The 14,885-nt window shown below is 38.1% G+C and overlaps 1 protein-coding gene across 1 annotated transcript in view; it reads right to left on the bottom strand.

Annotated features, from left to right (window-relative positions):
* Positions 1 to 1,246: 1,246 nt before the first annotated feature.
* The window catches only part of MPP7 (MAGUK p55 scaffold protein 7), a 146,730-nt gene continuing 133,091 nt past the window's right edge, over positions 1,247 to 14,885 (bottom strand). The window contains exons 14-18 of the mRNA XM_058802274.1: positions 9,902 to 9,982; positions 7,984 to 8,077; positions 6,804 to 6,912; positions 5,789 to 5,932; positions 1,247 to 4,406 (exon numbers count right to left, since the gene is read on the bottom strand). Coding sequence (XP_058658257.1) covers positions 4,227 to 4,406; positions 5,789 to 5,932; positions 6,804 to 6,912; positions 7,984 to 8,077; positions 9,902 to 9,982 — 608 coding nt within the window. The 3' untranslated portion in view covers positions 1,247 to 4,226. The remainder of the gene's footprint in view (positions 4,407 to 5,788; positions 5,933 to 6,803; positions 6,913 to 7,983; positions 8,078 to 9,901; positions 9,983 to 14,885) is intronic.

Genomic DNA, 14,885 nt, shown 5'->3' with positions numbered 1-14,885 from the left:
GCTTGGTATCATACATTAATCATGGTAATATATGAGAAATACATAATGACTCTGAGAGCAGAAGGATCTAGGGCAAATTTCAAGTACAAATCACTTTAAGCATTGATACACAGAAAACTCTTCATCCTGTGGGGAAATGACTATAGAGAGAGCAGTAGCAAAAATAGACTAGATCAAGTTCAATTTCAAACCTCTGAAGAAACTATTCATCCTTTGAAACAATCTCACAAAAGCTAAATATGAGCTTTATTGAAGAAAAAATTCTCTGCACGCAGTAGAAACCTGAACAGAAGTACATGTGGGAAATGCAGAACAGTGCACTGAAACAAAACAGAAGGTGCTTAAAAGCCTTCTCTCTAATCCTAGTATATGTTAGGCTACTTTATTTTTTTCCTGGAAAAGGTATAACACAATGCAAAAAGTAACTGAGTTCAAGCATTACTTTCTTTGAGTCCTACAAATAAGCACAACTTCCCATGGGACTTGTGCATGGCTTAGAAGTTTATGTGTCTGGTGAAACACTCCGAGTCAACAACCTGGATAACACTCTGAGATTCTGCAAGCCCAGACAAGCTGATATTTCAGTTTGACCCACTGATGTAAGCTTTTCCCCTCAGAAAGAAAATGGTTTATTATGAGGTGGGCTACAGGAAAGGGTAAACATCAGTTCTGAAGAGGAGTTTGGCAATGGAAATGAAACACTAAGAGTTGTTATCCTTGTTCTTGGGTGCTTTGTTTTTCCATTTAACATAATTGGAGCATTAAAGTTAATAGAGTCCCATGAAATAAATTACTAGTCAGGTATTTAATCTTTTAAAGTCATTTTGCTCATCCTGGAGAAGAGAAAGCTCTGAGGAGACCTTACAGCATCTTCCAGTACCTAAAGGTGCCAAAAGAGAGCTGGAGAGGGACTTTTACAAGTCAATGTAGCAATAGAACAAGGAGAAATGGCCTTAAACTGAAGGATGGTGGGTTTAGATTAGGTATTAGGAAGAAATTTGTTACTGTGAGGGAGGTAAGACAGTGAAACAGGTTGTCCAGAGATGTCGTGGATGTCCCATCCCTGACAGTGTTCAAGGCCAGGCTGGATGGGGCTCAGAGTAACCTGGTCTAGTGAAAGTGTTCCTGACAATGCTAGGGGTGTTGGAACAAGGTGATCTTTGAGGTCCCTTCCCACACAAACCATTCTATGAGTCTATGATATGTTATGGAGCAATTTTCAATAAAGAAAAAAAACCACCTTCAGTGATTTATCAATAATTTATTGTTTTGCATAAGAAGGTAAGATCAGATTTCAGGTAAGACATCAACCAAGGACCTGATGGTGAATTCAAGTATAGAGTTTGGTACAATATTAAAAAACACTACCCTTTGTTTGACTACAGCAAACAGCTAGAACACAATAAAAACATCTGGACTTGACTGTCAAAACATACATTTCTCTAAAAACCCACACAGCACAACTTGAATATGTGGAATATTGGAAACATGTTTAGTTGTCTTCATTCCCAAATTCTTAAGTCAAAGGAACAATCCACCCCCCTGTTCCCCTTGGTATCCCAGAACAGTTCAACACAGCTCAGGATCCATCATGGTAAGCAGGCTCCTGTCCTGTTGAAACTGTTTGACTAAGATATTTTTTCTGCCTAAACCTACTGTCATCTCTGCCTGCCTCATGGAGGGCTTTAATTTTTAGCTTTTGAAGCTAAATAATGCAATAATGTTGATTTTTAAAGAGCAATTTAGTAATGTAATTAAAACCGTTTCTGACTCGTCACAGACTGTGCACGTTTTACTCTGCTGGTTGGATCCATGTTTTTGAGATTCCCTTTCTTCTGCAGGTGTTCCCATTCAGGAGTTGGCTCCTGGCTCAGAGAGGGGCAGGCAGCCATGGCTGTGGGAGCCTCCTGCCAGGATGTGCTGGGATCAGAGGGTCGGTGGCTCTGGGAGCTCCACGCTGCCCAGGACAGCTGAGCTGTGCTCCAGACCCTCCCAGACCACACCGACCCAGGAATGGGAAATAAATTAACTTCAAAAAGAAAGGAAAAACAGCCTGCAGGACAGCCAGAACTGTCCCTGCCAAGGAGTTTGCAGATTATTCTAGCATCTACTTCAGAAAGAGAAAAGCAGGTCCCTTATGCAAGCGTTGACTGTACCCCAATGTTCCAAGACAGCCTGAGTTAGGAGCAATGCCAATAGTGTTTTAGTGAGGACTAAAGTCCCTCCTGTTGGAAATGGCCACATCCTGAGAGATGCCAAGGGTCCTCTCCATTTCTAGATATGGTGAAGTCACTTGGCATCTCACAGAAAAAGGCAAACTGACCTGCTGAATTCCATATCCCCTGAAAAATAGTTTGATTTTCAGTGATTTAAAAAAAAGTAGAAAATGTTTTCTCACCTAAGATAATCTCTATGCAATTAATTTAATCAACAAATTCCTATTTATGTTACAAAAGAAGTTTAAGTCCACCAGGAAAATGGTGAAATTTGATAGCAGTTACAGTAGAGCTGTTCAAGCAGAGCATCTGTCCATACTGGGACTCAGTACATCTGTAATTCTTGCATAAACTTTTCCAGACTCCCAGGGATTCTGCTGTTGTTTCTTGCATTTCATTTGTTTTATAAGACTCTAAGCCAAATGCAATGGCCCACACATTAAATACACATTTAGAATAAAACTGCAAAACCTCATGGCTTTATCAGCATATGAACTGAAATAAAATATTTACATGGAATGTTGAGCTCCATTTACAGAGACTGTTTCAAATTACAGACTTGTAATCTCTTTAATAAATGATCACATTGACAAGAAATTTAAAAACTTAACATCCCTTTTCAACCCTTTCATAAATATATAAAGTTTCACTAAATTCTTTTTTCTTTAAACAAGAGCGCTATATTCTCTTTACAGATTAACATGAAATAATGGTTTCCTGTTTCAATGCCACAGATGGGATGATCTAAAGTCACCAAGTTCCTATAGACATTCTGTACTTACAAGACATATTCACAACACAACACACAGGTGTTACTTGGTCTTTACATCTGTACTCATTTCCTGCATATCAGTAGTAAATAAAGAAAAATACCAAATTATCTATATTAAAAATACATTCCTCTAATATACATTTGCTTAACACTGACACATCAAATCTTTAAATGGGGTTTCCAACTGTCTTGTTTCCAGTGACAAGGATGTTTTTTACAGTGAACTGTACAGCATTAATTTATTTTTGAGTGGAGACAAAATACATGTCACTCTACTAAAAAGTATCAGTACATACTCAACAATAAAAGAATTAATCTCTTTCAACTGTTTCTCAGATGTCCAAGGTTTCTTCATTGTTTGAAAATTTCTGATGGGAAAATTGTTCTAAAGTGTGCCAAAAATATTTTAAATCAATTTAAAGGGGGAAAAATTATTCTCTACTTTGTTGCTATTCACATCACTTTGCCACTGATTTTACAGAAGTTTAATCCCAAAGACTTTGAAGTTATATACACACTAACCCACATTTTTTCCTATTTAAATAATTATTCCCATGACTTTTCTTTGTTTTGCCACAGAGCATGCCTGAAAATACTTTCAATCCATGCATGCTCACAGCTGAGTGTTTCACTGAATACATCTTTCTTTCCATGATTATGTTAATTGCAAAAGAATATTTAAATCAGTCTGTACATGTAAGACAAGGTTCACATCTAGAAAAGTAAAAACACATTGATACATAATTAAAACTATGGTGTCTTCCTCATAAAAATGTTGGTCTCTTTTGCCTGTTTCAGTTCTCTCAAACACTGAAAGGGCAATAACTTCCAAGTGCTGATGTGCTCTTGTATGGGAACAGTTATGCTTAAAACCACTGAAGTGCTGATCTCCAGCATCAATTTGTATCTTCTGCAAATTCCGTGTTAAAAACACTCACCTTGGAAACACACAGATGATGATAAAGAGGTGTTTGGCAGTTTTGCTACACTAGTATTAGCTCACTTTATGGAGCACAGTAAATCTCTGGTTTAATCTGACTGTTCTGCCCCAAACCGTGGGCAGCAGAATTGAAGACACAGGAAAACAAGACCAGTTCCAAGTGCATGAAGAGTATACCTGCTGCTCAGAAGAGCTGAAATCCCTCCTCCCAAGAAAGTAGCCATCAAGTAAAAGCTTAACCATGCCCAAAGTTTAGATGTTGATACAACAGCAAAGGTTTTGTCTGCCTAAAGCGTTGCTACGAGTGTAGCCAGCTGACAGGAACCCAGAAGGTCTCGGTCTCCAGTCTGTCAAAAGTTGTTTTAAGCTCACTGTAAGCTGTAGCAAGGTCATCATTGACTATCACCTTATCAAAAAGGTGGCCATACTGGGTCTCCATCATGTGGGCAGATTTAATCATTTCGTGAAAATCTTCTTCCTAGTAAGAGCAGTGCAATAAAGATCAATGCACAGCCAGTCCATAACAACCCTGCATAAACACTTTCCATATTAAACATGATATAATTGCTTATTTCTTATCTCATCAGGAGATGGAAGCTTACCTCTAATTAAAAAAAGAATAGAGATTACCATTACAAGTGATCTCAGAGAGTATTCTGATGAGTTGACTCAGCTTAACAGGCAATTCTTTCATCTCTGCCTTTGTAGTGACACAATTAGTCACTGCACCGTAATTATGGAGACATTTTCTTTTAGCAGCACCAGCGGAAAATGTTTCTAGCTGTTTACTTTGATGATACATTTAAAGTTTCATTATGTTAATCTCAGCTTGCTATTAGCACTTACAGCACAGCCCTTTTAAGAGCTTGGTAGGAGTAATCATTCTATGCCTTGTTCGATCTGGCTTAGTGGGTGTCATGTTTGGGGAGGAAACAAATCTTAGTAATTTGTTTAAATGACTTTGAGAGATGAAACCTGTCCTAACTAAACAATGGCCTGAAGGTTGCTCTTAAGAACAAACTCCTCTTACTTTTTATATACCACAAACCAAAGTTTCTTACAGAATGTAATTTCCAAACTATTCAAAATGCACATTTTACACAGATACAGTCTGTGACTATATCTGTGACTCGCTTGGAAACAAAATCTAAAAAATCTTAAATGACACCTGAATGAGGAAAAATGACACACACTGTAAATACAGATAAACAATCTAATGATGACCAACTTTGCTGTAGATTCAATTAAAATATGATTTCATTATATTACAAGGAAGTAAGTAGGTTAATATTGGGTAATGTTATTTTTTTTCTGACTATTCACAAAAACCATCATTTGTTCCTTGCTTAGATATCTCTTCTTTCTTACAATGTTCAATTTTTCTATAACATTTTAAAAACCCTCTATTTCTCTTATCCACAAATATGGGCTTTTTATTAAAGGACCATTTACTTTTTCAATTGGTTCTTTATATTTGCATTTTCCTCTAAATTTAGACCCCTAATACAGTTGACAAAACAAATTCTTTTATTTGAATAGAAACATCTAAGTCCAGGTACAAATTTTTTAAAGAAAATTCACAGCATTATATCTTATACAGATATGCTTGCACTGTGGGGGTTCTTTATTGACATAAAGTCAGAGGAGCATGGAAACTGTGAATACCCATAAGCACATCAAACAATGAAAACACCACAGTAAATGTGTAATGTGAGAGAGGTTGAGAAACAGCAAGATGCTCATGTAAGCCCTGACAAGTGCTGTCAATAAGAACCAGAGATCACCTTTATTTTCAAGGTAAACTGCTACAAAAAAACTCCTGACAGGTTCTCCTGATTTGCCATGACTAATTATACTTACAGTAAAGGGTTTTGCAGTTCCCTTATCATCTTTACTTGAAATAATCTTGGCATTTTTTCTGGTTTCTCTCAAACGGTCAAGTGATGGAGGTTTTATAAATATAACAAATGGTTTAAACTCATATGTCCGCAAGTGTTTCACTGTCTGGGAAGAGGAAAGATTTTAATTAATTAGTTTATTTTGCACAATGGAATTTACTGTAATAAAAGAAACTCCCCATTGACCATAATAAACCCATAAAGCATTTCTAGGCAGTTATTTTTCATTTACTGCCATCCTGCTCTGCTGACCAGCATTGATTCATCTAAGGGGAATTTTCAGAAAGGTAGGAAAACTCTTTCTCCAGTGCCACTGGCAGTGAGAGGATGGAGGAGAAGGGCAGGTATTTAGTGGAGGAGAAAAAGTTCAACCATACACTGGCCACCTTTGGAGAAGAGATGCTCTGGCTGGGTTTAAACAAACTAGTCCAGCTCCTAGAAGCACTGTGGATTTAGGAGCAACAAAATTCCCAGTGGAGCTGTTCAGCAGGGTTGAAAGACAAGGTCAATGAACAAAAAATGGTTTTGTTCAGAGGAATATTCTTAGCAATTATCCAGCCAACATCACATTTAGAGCGTTCCTTGACTCATGTCCATCCTGAATGGAAACCCTTGGCATGAACATTGTAGTGAAACATGTGAGAGAGAGTTGCTGGACTTGGTGATAACTCAAAACTATTCTGAAATTACAGTTTCAGAGACAATCTGTTGCCCAAACTAACAGAAAGATAAATGGAAATATAGGAGCATTCTGTAATTAAATCTTAAGTATTATGCTGCAGGGCTTCCAATTCCTTTATTTACTGGCTGTATATTTATCTCTTTTCAGAGAGCCTTGCTTAGCTAAAGCGAGCAAGAAAAGCCACTCAACAGTCATTCAGTGTGGGATAAAGCACACCTTTTGAGAAATATTTTTTACCAGGATTCCCATATGCAATATGAGGAAGTACAAGAGTACAGAAGACATGCTTACTTACATGAGGCTGCACATCCAACAAACAAACTTTGTTTTTAGCTAGAACTGACCGAACAGAGTCTAAACTTGTTCCATAGTAGTTATTCTTATACTCGCCATACTCGATAAACCTGTGGCAGAAGGTAAAAACAACTGAAATAATTTCCATTTTCTCCAGAAAAAAAGCTTAGCAGTATGCTTTATAAGATTTAATTCAGAAGCAAAAATATTTTACTTTACATGAGAGTTCTACCGTGTTTTATAAAGGAAATGCTGTCAAGTACTTCAGCATGTCAATTTTAAGAAATCTTCTACTTTACTGCTTTCAAATCAGTAACACCTGCTTGTATTACAGTTAAAGAGAAAAAAGCACTGTAGTCCAACAGCCCACTAATGTTTTCCATCACCTCTTTTTCTGAACTAATGCAATGCAATAAAACAGTGGATAAGCTAAACAATAGAAACTACTGAAATTTCATTGCACACTACAGAATATCCAAATTCTCTGTCTCAGAAGAGGACGAGTGATGACGGTGCTGGTGGAACCAAGGCGGCTGGTTATTTGCTATAAAAGTACAAGCACTATTTGCCAGAAAAGCAAAGCACAGTTTGAAGTTTCAATAAAACCCACAGCTTTGTGTCTAATACACTTTTGCCCTCTGAAACTGGGGCAGAATTTCAAGCTACAGAATTTTACAGGCTGCTGGAGAGCGCGATGCTACCATTGTCTCTTCATTTTAGTTTACTTTCTGGAGGGTGTACAGGCAGGGCCTTCACTGTAGATCTCTAAATTCAAAAGCAGAGGAAGTGCCTGGCCTGAAAGAGAGCAGAACTATGCAAACATTGACTCAGGCACGTCTGCAGCACTTCCACAGCCCCCTTCCCTAGAGCTGCAGTGCTTTAGTGCTATGACAGAAGATGCTCTATTAAAAGAATGCTCCCCCATCCCAAGCACCTCTAATTTCAGTGTCTCCTTGAGGAGCTGAGGTACTGAAACTACTTGTAAGCTTAGAAACTCTTGTGTTTACACATATTCCATATTTTTCCCCAGCTGCTTATATAACAACATGTAATTTTAACACATCCTCAAATCACTGCAACTTATATCCACTTTGACTTATTATCTAAAATAACAACCAGCCCCATTTTATAATAAACCATTGTTTTAACTGCAGTTCTAGTTAAAAATCTCTTCAACATACTTGTTATTCTGTACATCTGTCTCAAACAAGTGCTTGGAAATGAAAATGTATTCGACACCATCACTTTCTTGGCTTCTTCTTGGACGGGTAGTGTCTGCAGTTTCATCATATAAAAGAAAAAAAGGAAAATATGCACAAAACAATATAATGCAAACCAGTTCAGGAAAAGCTGAAAAGCACAGACTCTTTGTGCAATACTAAGCATAGCACTTCCCTCACTTCTCTGAAGCACATAAGGCTGCTCTGGATCTGGTAGGCAGCACACAAGCACATGACAGGATTGAGTTTTAAATGCATGCAGGAAAATCAGAAAAAAAAACTATTGGACAAGTATCAGATTATCATTTTTTATTAACTAGTGGAAAAATCCAATAAAATGAGGACAGCTGAATAATAAAAGGAACAGCAGTCCATAACAATTACCCCAGCCTTGCCTCTTGTTAAACTTATTAGCATATGAGACCATAAAGGGAAACAAAGCACACCATCCTGATTTATAAAATGTTATGTTCATTAACAACTCTTGTAGCCATGGTATGTGAAGCATGGTAATAAAAAAATAGGGTGTGAACTTTATGCTTTAGTGCTTTTCTTTATCCTGTGACTAAAAATAGGAATTCCATTTTCTTTCAATAGCCTTGTATTATTTGCACTTCTTACTCTCCCCCAAGTAGGTATAAGGGTTTTGCTTATAATATTTGAGGGGTTGTCATTTATGATTAATGAACCCATTAAAACATCCTGTTTTGAACAAGTTGAATATTACAGCATCATGCATTCTTCACCACATATGGACATACAAAACCTGCTTGCAGCAACAGAGACTTAAATGCCATTTGATCTATCACTCCTTTTAGGCAGACACAATGAGGAACATTTCCAAGACAGGAACCTCACTCTCCCTCCAAGTCCTGACTTACTGAATTTCAGGGAGAGGGATTCCTTTACATGTTTGTTTTAACTTATAACCACAAATTTGGAAGAGAAAGGAGAGAAGGTAGCTTGATGAATACTGTCAACTTTTAGAGAAATATTTTTGGGCAAATGATTGCATATACTTCAATGTATTAAATATTTTGGGAACATCTAGATTTTTTTTTTTATTGTTGCTTTCAATATCCAGTTGAAGCAAATATATGCAAAAGAAATGATTTGCCAAACTAAATGCATTAATTTTTCTACTTAGGAAATTCATTCATACATATATATACACTTCACAGAATATCTGCACTTGCAAAAAACCTGAGAGAGAATCTCCCAAATTCATAATGTTGGAGCCATATTTGTGAAGGTTCCCTATAGAAGGTACAAGTAAAAAGCAAACCAAGAAATCAAAGTCTAAAACTGTTGAGTTCTTCATATTAAAGAAAATCCAGTTAAGAATTGTAGAAGTTGATATAATACAATGTTACTCAGTTTTATAAAAATCACACTACTTGGTCAGAAACAGGAAAGAGGAAAAAACTTCCCCAGGTCATCTCTTCTAAAGCTAATAAAAGGGATTTCATTAATTTATTCACTGGATTCAACTGTTTATAATAAATCTTCATTTTTCAGCCTAACAGATAAAGGCCAGTTTGCTGAATGCAAGCCTTGGTAACAGAGTACATTTCAGTGCTTTACAGCCAAATCCAGGGTGTTCTTCAGCTGAGTTTCATTTACTAAACCTCACTGACATCAATCATGCTAAACTTGTACTGAAAGTGTACTGCAATACCTCTGAGCCAAAAAGCTCTATCAGTTAAATCAATGCTATTTAATGCAGAACTGCAGCAGTACTTTTAAAAATAAGAAAAGCAATTTGGATGCCAAGCATGCATTTAGAGACCTAAACTTAAAAATACCTTAAAGGTAATACAATAATAAAGGCTAATAATGCAATGATATCATTAGAGAATAGGAGTGCATTTTTACTTACGTGGCACTGTTACCCCGTAGTGCTGCGTGTCACTGATTAGCAATTTCCGTTTAAGTTCATTCAGTCCAACCCCTACAGGACCTGAAAGAAAAAAATTGTCCTGTTTCCCAACAGCCAGTTGTCTCTTGTCTCTTCAGGTGCAAGTATGCTCCAAGGTAAGGCTACATAGCCTATAGCTGTGACATTACTGCCTTTTAGTCAGGGATTTGGAAACACCCATGGTTCCAGCCTCTCCTAGTATATACAGAGCTGACAAATTTCAGGGGATGCAGTTGGCAGTTACTCTCTTCTGACTTTATTACTGAGGAAATATCAGTGAAAATAAGTTGCCAGCAAAGCTGACTTTCTTTTCTGCAGCAATTACCCTCAGCATGCACCCACCTCCATCTCACCCCTGCTACAAACCCCTGCATGCCAACCTGCAACTTTCCAGAACCAAAAGCGGTTTTGGCTGTTTATTTTGCCAGAATACCCCCAGCTTGTAGACTAGAGGACCCCAGCTGGCATGTGCAAAGTGCCCCCAAAGTCTCTGCACTCTGTGTTTCAGCATGGCCTCACTCCCTCCTGCTGCTGCATCCCTCGCCTGCTCCAGATGCCCCTGGGGACAATTGCTGCCACCTTGCCATGCCCTGGGAGCACTGCTCCTTCCAGCCCCTGCTGCAGGCAGGAGCACTGCCCAGCTCCTCGCTGCCTGTAGCTGTCACCATCCACCTTTCGACTGCGTCAGGGTGGCACTGCGTGGAGAGAGGAAGGAAGGGCAGTACTTGCCAGGTCACAACCCATTTGGGATGTTTGGGTTACTTTCTTTGTTATTGATTTTCTTTTAAACTGTGCTTGTCTCCTGCCTGCTGTTTGAACTGGTCCAAAGCAAATGTTTCCTTCTTCATGCGACTGCCAAAGAGAGACCACTCTTGGAAGGAGGATGGCAGGAAGGAACAAAGACTGCATGGAATTTTTTTGACCTGTCTCCTCCACCTCCACTTGAGTAGCGCTGCACTAGAAGCAACAGAGCAAGATGTTCCTCTTGGCTTTCGGGTTGTCCCTAATTCTTAGCTGTTTGCCAGTGGTGCTTTAGGTCTCTGTGAGGGCACTCTGTCCTGTGAGGTCTCAAAGGCTCCACAGGCACTCGCTGCCTGTCCCCAGGAGCCCTCCATGCCCTGCCTGCCCACTGTGGTGACAGGGCCATGGTGCTTGCTGTGTGTGAAGGGAGCTCAGCTCTGCACGTTCTTACATTTCTGACAGTGGAGAGCCTTCATTTCCACAGTGCCAGATCAACAGCAGAAGGCAAAGGAGAATGAGTCATTGGAACCATAGCCTAAATAATGCAAGGATAATACCTGTGGTTTTAAGGAAAATTCTTGCACATTTAGTAAAAGGGACACGTGTATATGGAGTGCTTCTTAACAAACACATTTTAAACATTGTAAAAATGTTCAAACCCTAATAAAAATTTCAATGAAACAGTGTTGTAACCACTACTTACTAGTGACAGTCCAAAAACAGACTGATGCTTCAGTACCTTCAGGTACTGAAAAAATGTATCTGTGAAACAGGTATCTGTAAAAATGACATTACACCCTGTCTGGAGTTGAAACACTATTGATGAAAAGCAAGGGCTTGCTACTTTGCTGCTACCCCCAGACTATGGTTCTACTGTAGACTCTTAGAGTTTCTACATTTAAAGTTTCTATGTGTTCACATCAGTTAAACACACAACTACATTACAAGTTCCATCTCTGACCTTCCTGTAAATTAATCTATCAGTATGTATAAATGTTTATTTAATATGGTGTACAGCAGCCTCTGCTGGTGCATGTCTGCAGAGGACAGCAATGTGTTATGGAGATAATGGCATTACTTTTGTTATAATTTAAGTTTTTTTCCTTTTTATAAGAGTTTAGCTCTTTAAGGCAAATATGGACTTTTATAGGAAAAGTAATTAAAACTCTTATATCCTAGCAAAGTAAACCAAACCAAATGGAATTCAGTTTTTAAAAATCATTCTATTACTTTTAAGCAAAAAATATTTCCCATCACATCCACACAAATATTATTTCCTTAGTCTACATGCTGTCAAATCAACAGTATGCTTTTAGCTCTATTTATATATAACGAGTCCCGGCTTCGCTTCCTGTGACACGTGCTTTGGAAACAGCTTAACTCTGTTTCCAGATCACAACTTCATTACTACTGTGTCCCCTTCCAGATTAACATTTTAAAATCATCTTTAAATTAAACAACTGAAAGGTGTAGAGTCTTATTTTTCACTGCTGTCTTCACAGAGTTCTCATAAGTGTAGCATATGGACACTGAAGTCTGATTCCAGCTCAGCAAAGCCATCCATTCATTATATAGATTTTTATACTATCTCTCCCAAATTAATAGACAGTTTCCTTCTAAATATTCTTTTTGTTTTCATGCAGCAGAGAAAGATGCCAGTTTCTAATAGTTATGAATCTGAACACAATTTGAACTCAAAAAGAGAATAAAGTGTCAGGATTTAAAAGGATAACCCTGATTCTTATACTCAAATATAAGACATCCAGGATCCATGTCTGTAATGTAGTTTTGGTTTACTATAAATCACCCCAGGCAGCAATATTTACAGTTACGCTGACAGATTTAGAGATATTTTGCTTACTTTTTTAAAGGAAAATTTGTGCTGCTTGCTGTTGCATGCTAAGTCATGTTAATGGTCAAATCCTGCACAAGTGGACTGCAGTGCCTACCTCACTTTATTGAGAGACATCTGCAGAATTAAACTACCAATCATTAAAACTTGCACTAAATTTTGTACGACTCAGACACATCTGAAGAAAACTGAAAAAACTAAGCTTAGGTCTTGGGAGGGTTGAGCCAACCAGCCATTCTACACCCACAGACACATAATGAGCTCCTAATAGACTTCTGGAAAGAAAAGAAAGGGAGAGTGGTCCTTCAGAAAAGATTTTCTGAGTTAGATGACAATATTCCTGCTGGGATAACAAGAACCCAGTAGGAGACCTGCCCTGGGAGAGGCTCTGTGGCTCAGTTCCTGGTACACTACAATGCTACGACTGCACATGCATGTCTGACTGCAGCTCAGTGTGGTAGCAAAAGAGAACCTCATTATTTCGTGTTTCTGTACATTTTAACAAGCAGTGGGAGTTAGTTTGATATCTGTTGCTCACTGAAGTAGGATCAGTGAGTTCATACTGGTGTTCTCAAGGGCAAGGCTAGGCACTGTGTTACATCCTATGTATTTGTTCCTGAACCTTGCTGACCTTCCCATGCCTTCAGTCAGGAAGTTTTAAAGCAGATAGCAATTATAGGTCTCTTTCTTCATTGTTCAGTTAGTTGACTGGAATAGCATGGCCATGGTAGGCCATTTTCCTGTACTACTGCTGTAAATCAATTAAAACTCTGCAAGCCATTACTGAACATGCTAAAGCTAAGTCAGGAGCGGTGGAGAGTTAAACGGCCCTTTCGTTTCATCCTCCTTTGCTCTGAAATAGACCTGGCCTCATCATAACTCCTTCATGATAAAACCAGAGGTGATGGATTAAAAAACCCAAAATCTAAGCAATACAACAAATAGAGAGCTTTTTCAGTCCCAGATTCCTTTTCTTTTCAGTAGTGACCAGAAGCACATCTTTGTGGGAAGTACTGGCAGCACCATTCAGAGACAGAGACTTTTCTGATCATGTCAGACACCAGTAACAACTTCTCCTTTATGGCTACATGCCTCTGTCCCTTGCTTCCACCACTGCCCACTTTGGACAGAGGCACCACCATGGGGGACCACAGCACCTGAAAGGCTCTGCACACCTCCAGTGATCATAATGCATGCACATAACAGTGTGTGCTCTTGGGGACAAGTGCTCATGGCTTGTTACTGACAACTTTGCTTTATCCTGCCCCTTCAGAAAGCTCTGACTTAGCTGAAACTATGCCAGATTAAAGTTATTGCAGGTAGCACATTCATTCTAACTCTAAAGAAATAAAATTTATGCTACTCTGGCCCTTAAAATTCACCAGAGCAGAAGACATTGTGAACAGGGCTTTTCCCTCATTAATATAAATGAAAATTCTAGTGTTTAAATAATACAAGTCATATTAAAATATTCTACCTTTGTCTGATAGGGCTGTGAGGTATGTTATGCTTAGGATGCAGGCAATATTTGTGGTGGAAGACTTTAGGATTTCTTAGCAGCTTGGGAACAGTCAGTTACTAGAAGCAGACTGATAACATAATATTGGATAAATTTGTTTTTACCAGACTCATCACAATCCTAACAATTAAAAGCATACAAAAATATTTGTATCATTACTGCTTCAGATGATGTCATATTAGCCCCTAGGATTTGCAGAGCTTTATTCATGAACTTAGATTTGCAGGCAAGGTAAAATCTTGACAAACTGCTACACTGAGCTGAATCTGAGAGTAGTGTGTAACACACAACAGAGCACTGAAATTACTGTGTGTGCAATTCATGTTCTTTAAATTAGACTAGACCTATTCAGAATGAAGTGAAATTTGTTTTAAAGTTGTCAAACTCCCTCCCCCTAAAAGAAGGCAAAACCAAACCTAAATGTCCCCTTTTAAACAGTAAATCATATATTTAGACCTAGCTCAACACAACAGACATCTAGTGCTTCCACCAATTACAGCTATAAATTAATTATATCTCCTTTTCTTTCCTAGTACTACTATACAAATTATAGTCGATGTATTATAAGGAATGCTGCTACTGGCAGACAAAAAGCTTTTAAAATGTGTTTGCTTCTACTATACCTGTATTGCTTAGCTCTGCTAGTTTTTTCCACATTTTGCCCAAGACATTTTTATGGTATTGGCCAGACTTAAGCTGCTCTTAATATCCAGAGAAAAAACATTAGAATTACTGAAGTCCGCAATAAATTTCTGAATTGCTTTTGTTACTGAAAAAGCACTCTTTCTTCATTTGATTTATTACAACAAAAATCAAATGGAATCTCTAGGCAT

Source organism: Ammospiza caudacuta, chromosome 1, assembly GCF_027887145.1.
Source record: "Ammospiza caudacuta isolate bAmmCau1 chromosome 1, bAmmCau1.pri, whole genome shotgun sequence".
Classification (NCBI taxonomy): Eukaryota; Metazoa; Chordata; class Aves; order Passeriformes; family Passerellidae; genus Ammospiza; species Ammospiza caudacuta.
Note: the sequence above shows the minus strand (reverse complement) of the source record. Positions and strands in the feature narration are given on the sequence as shown.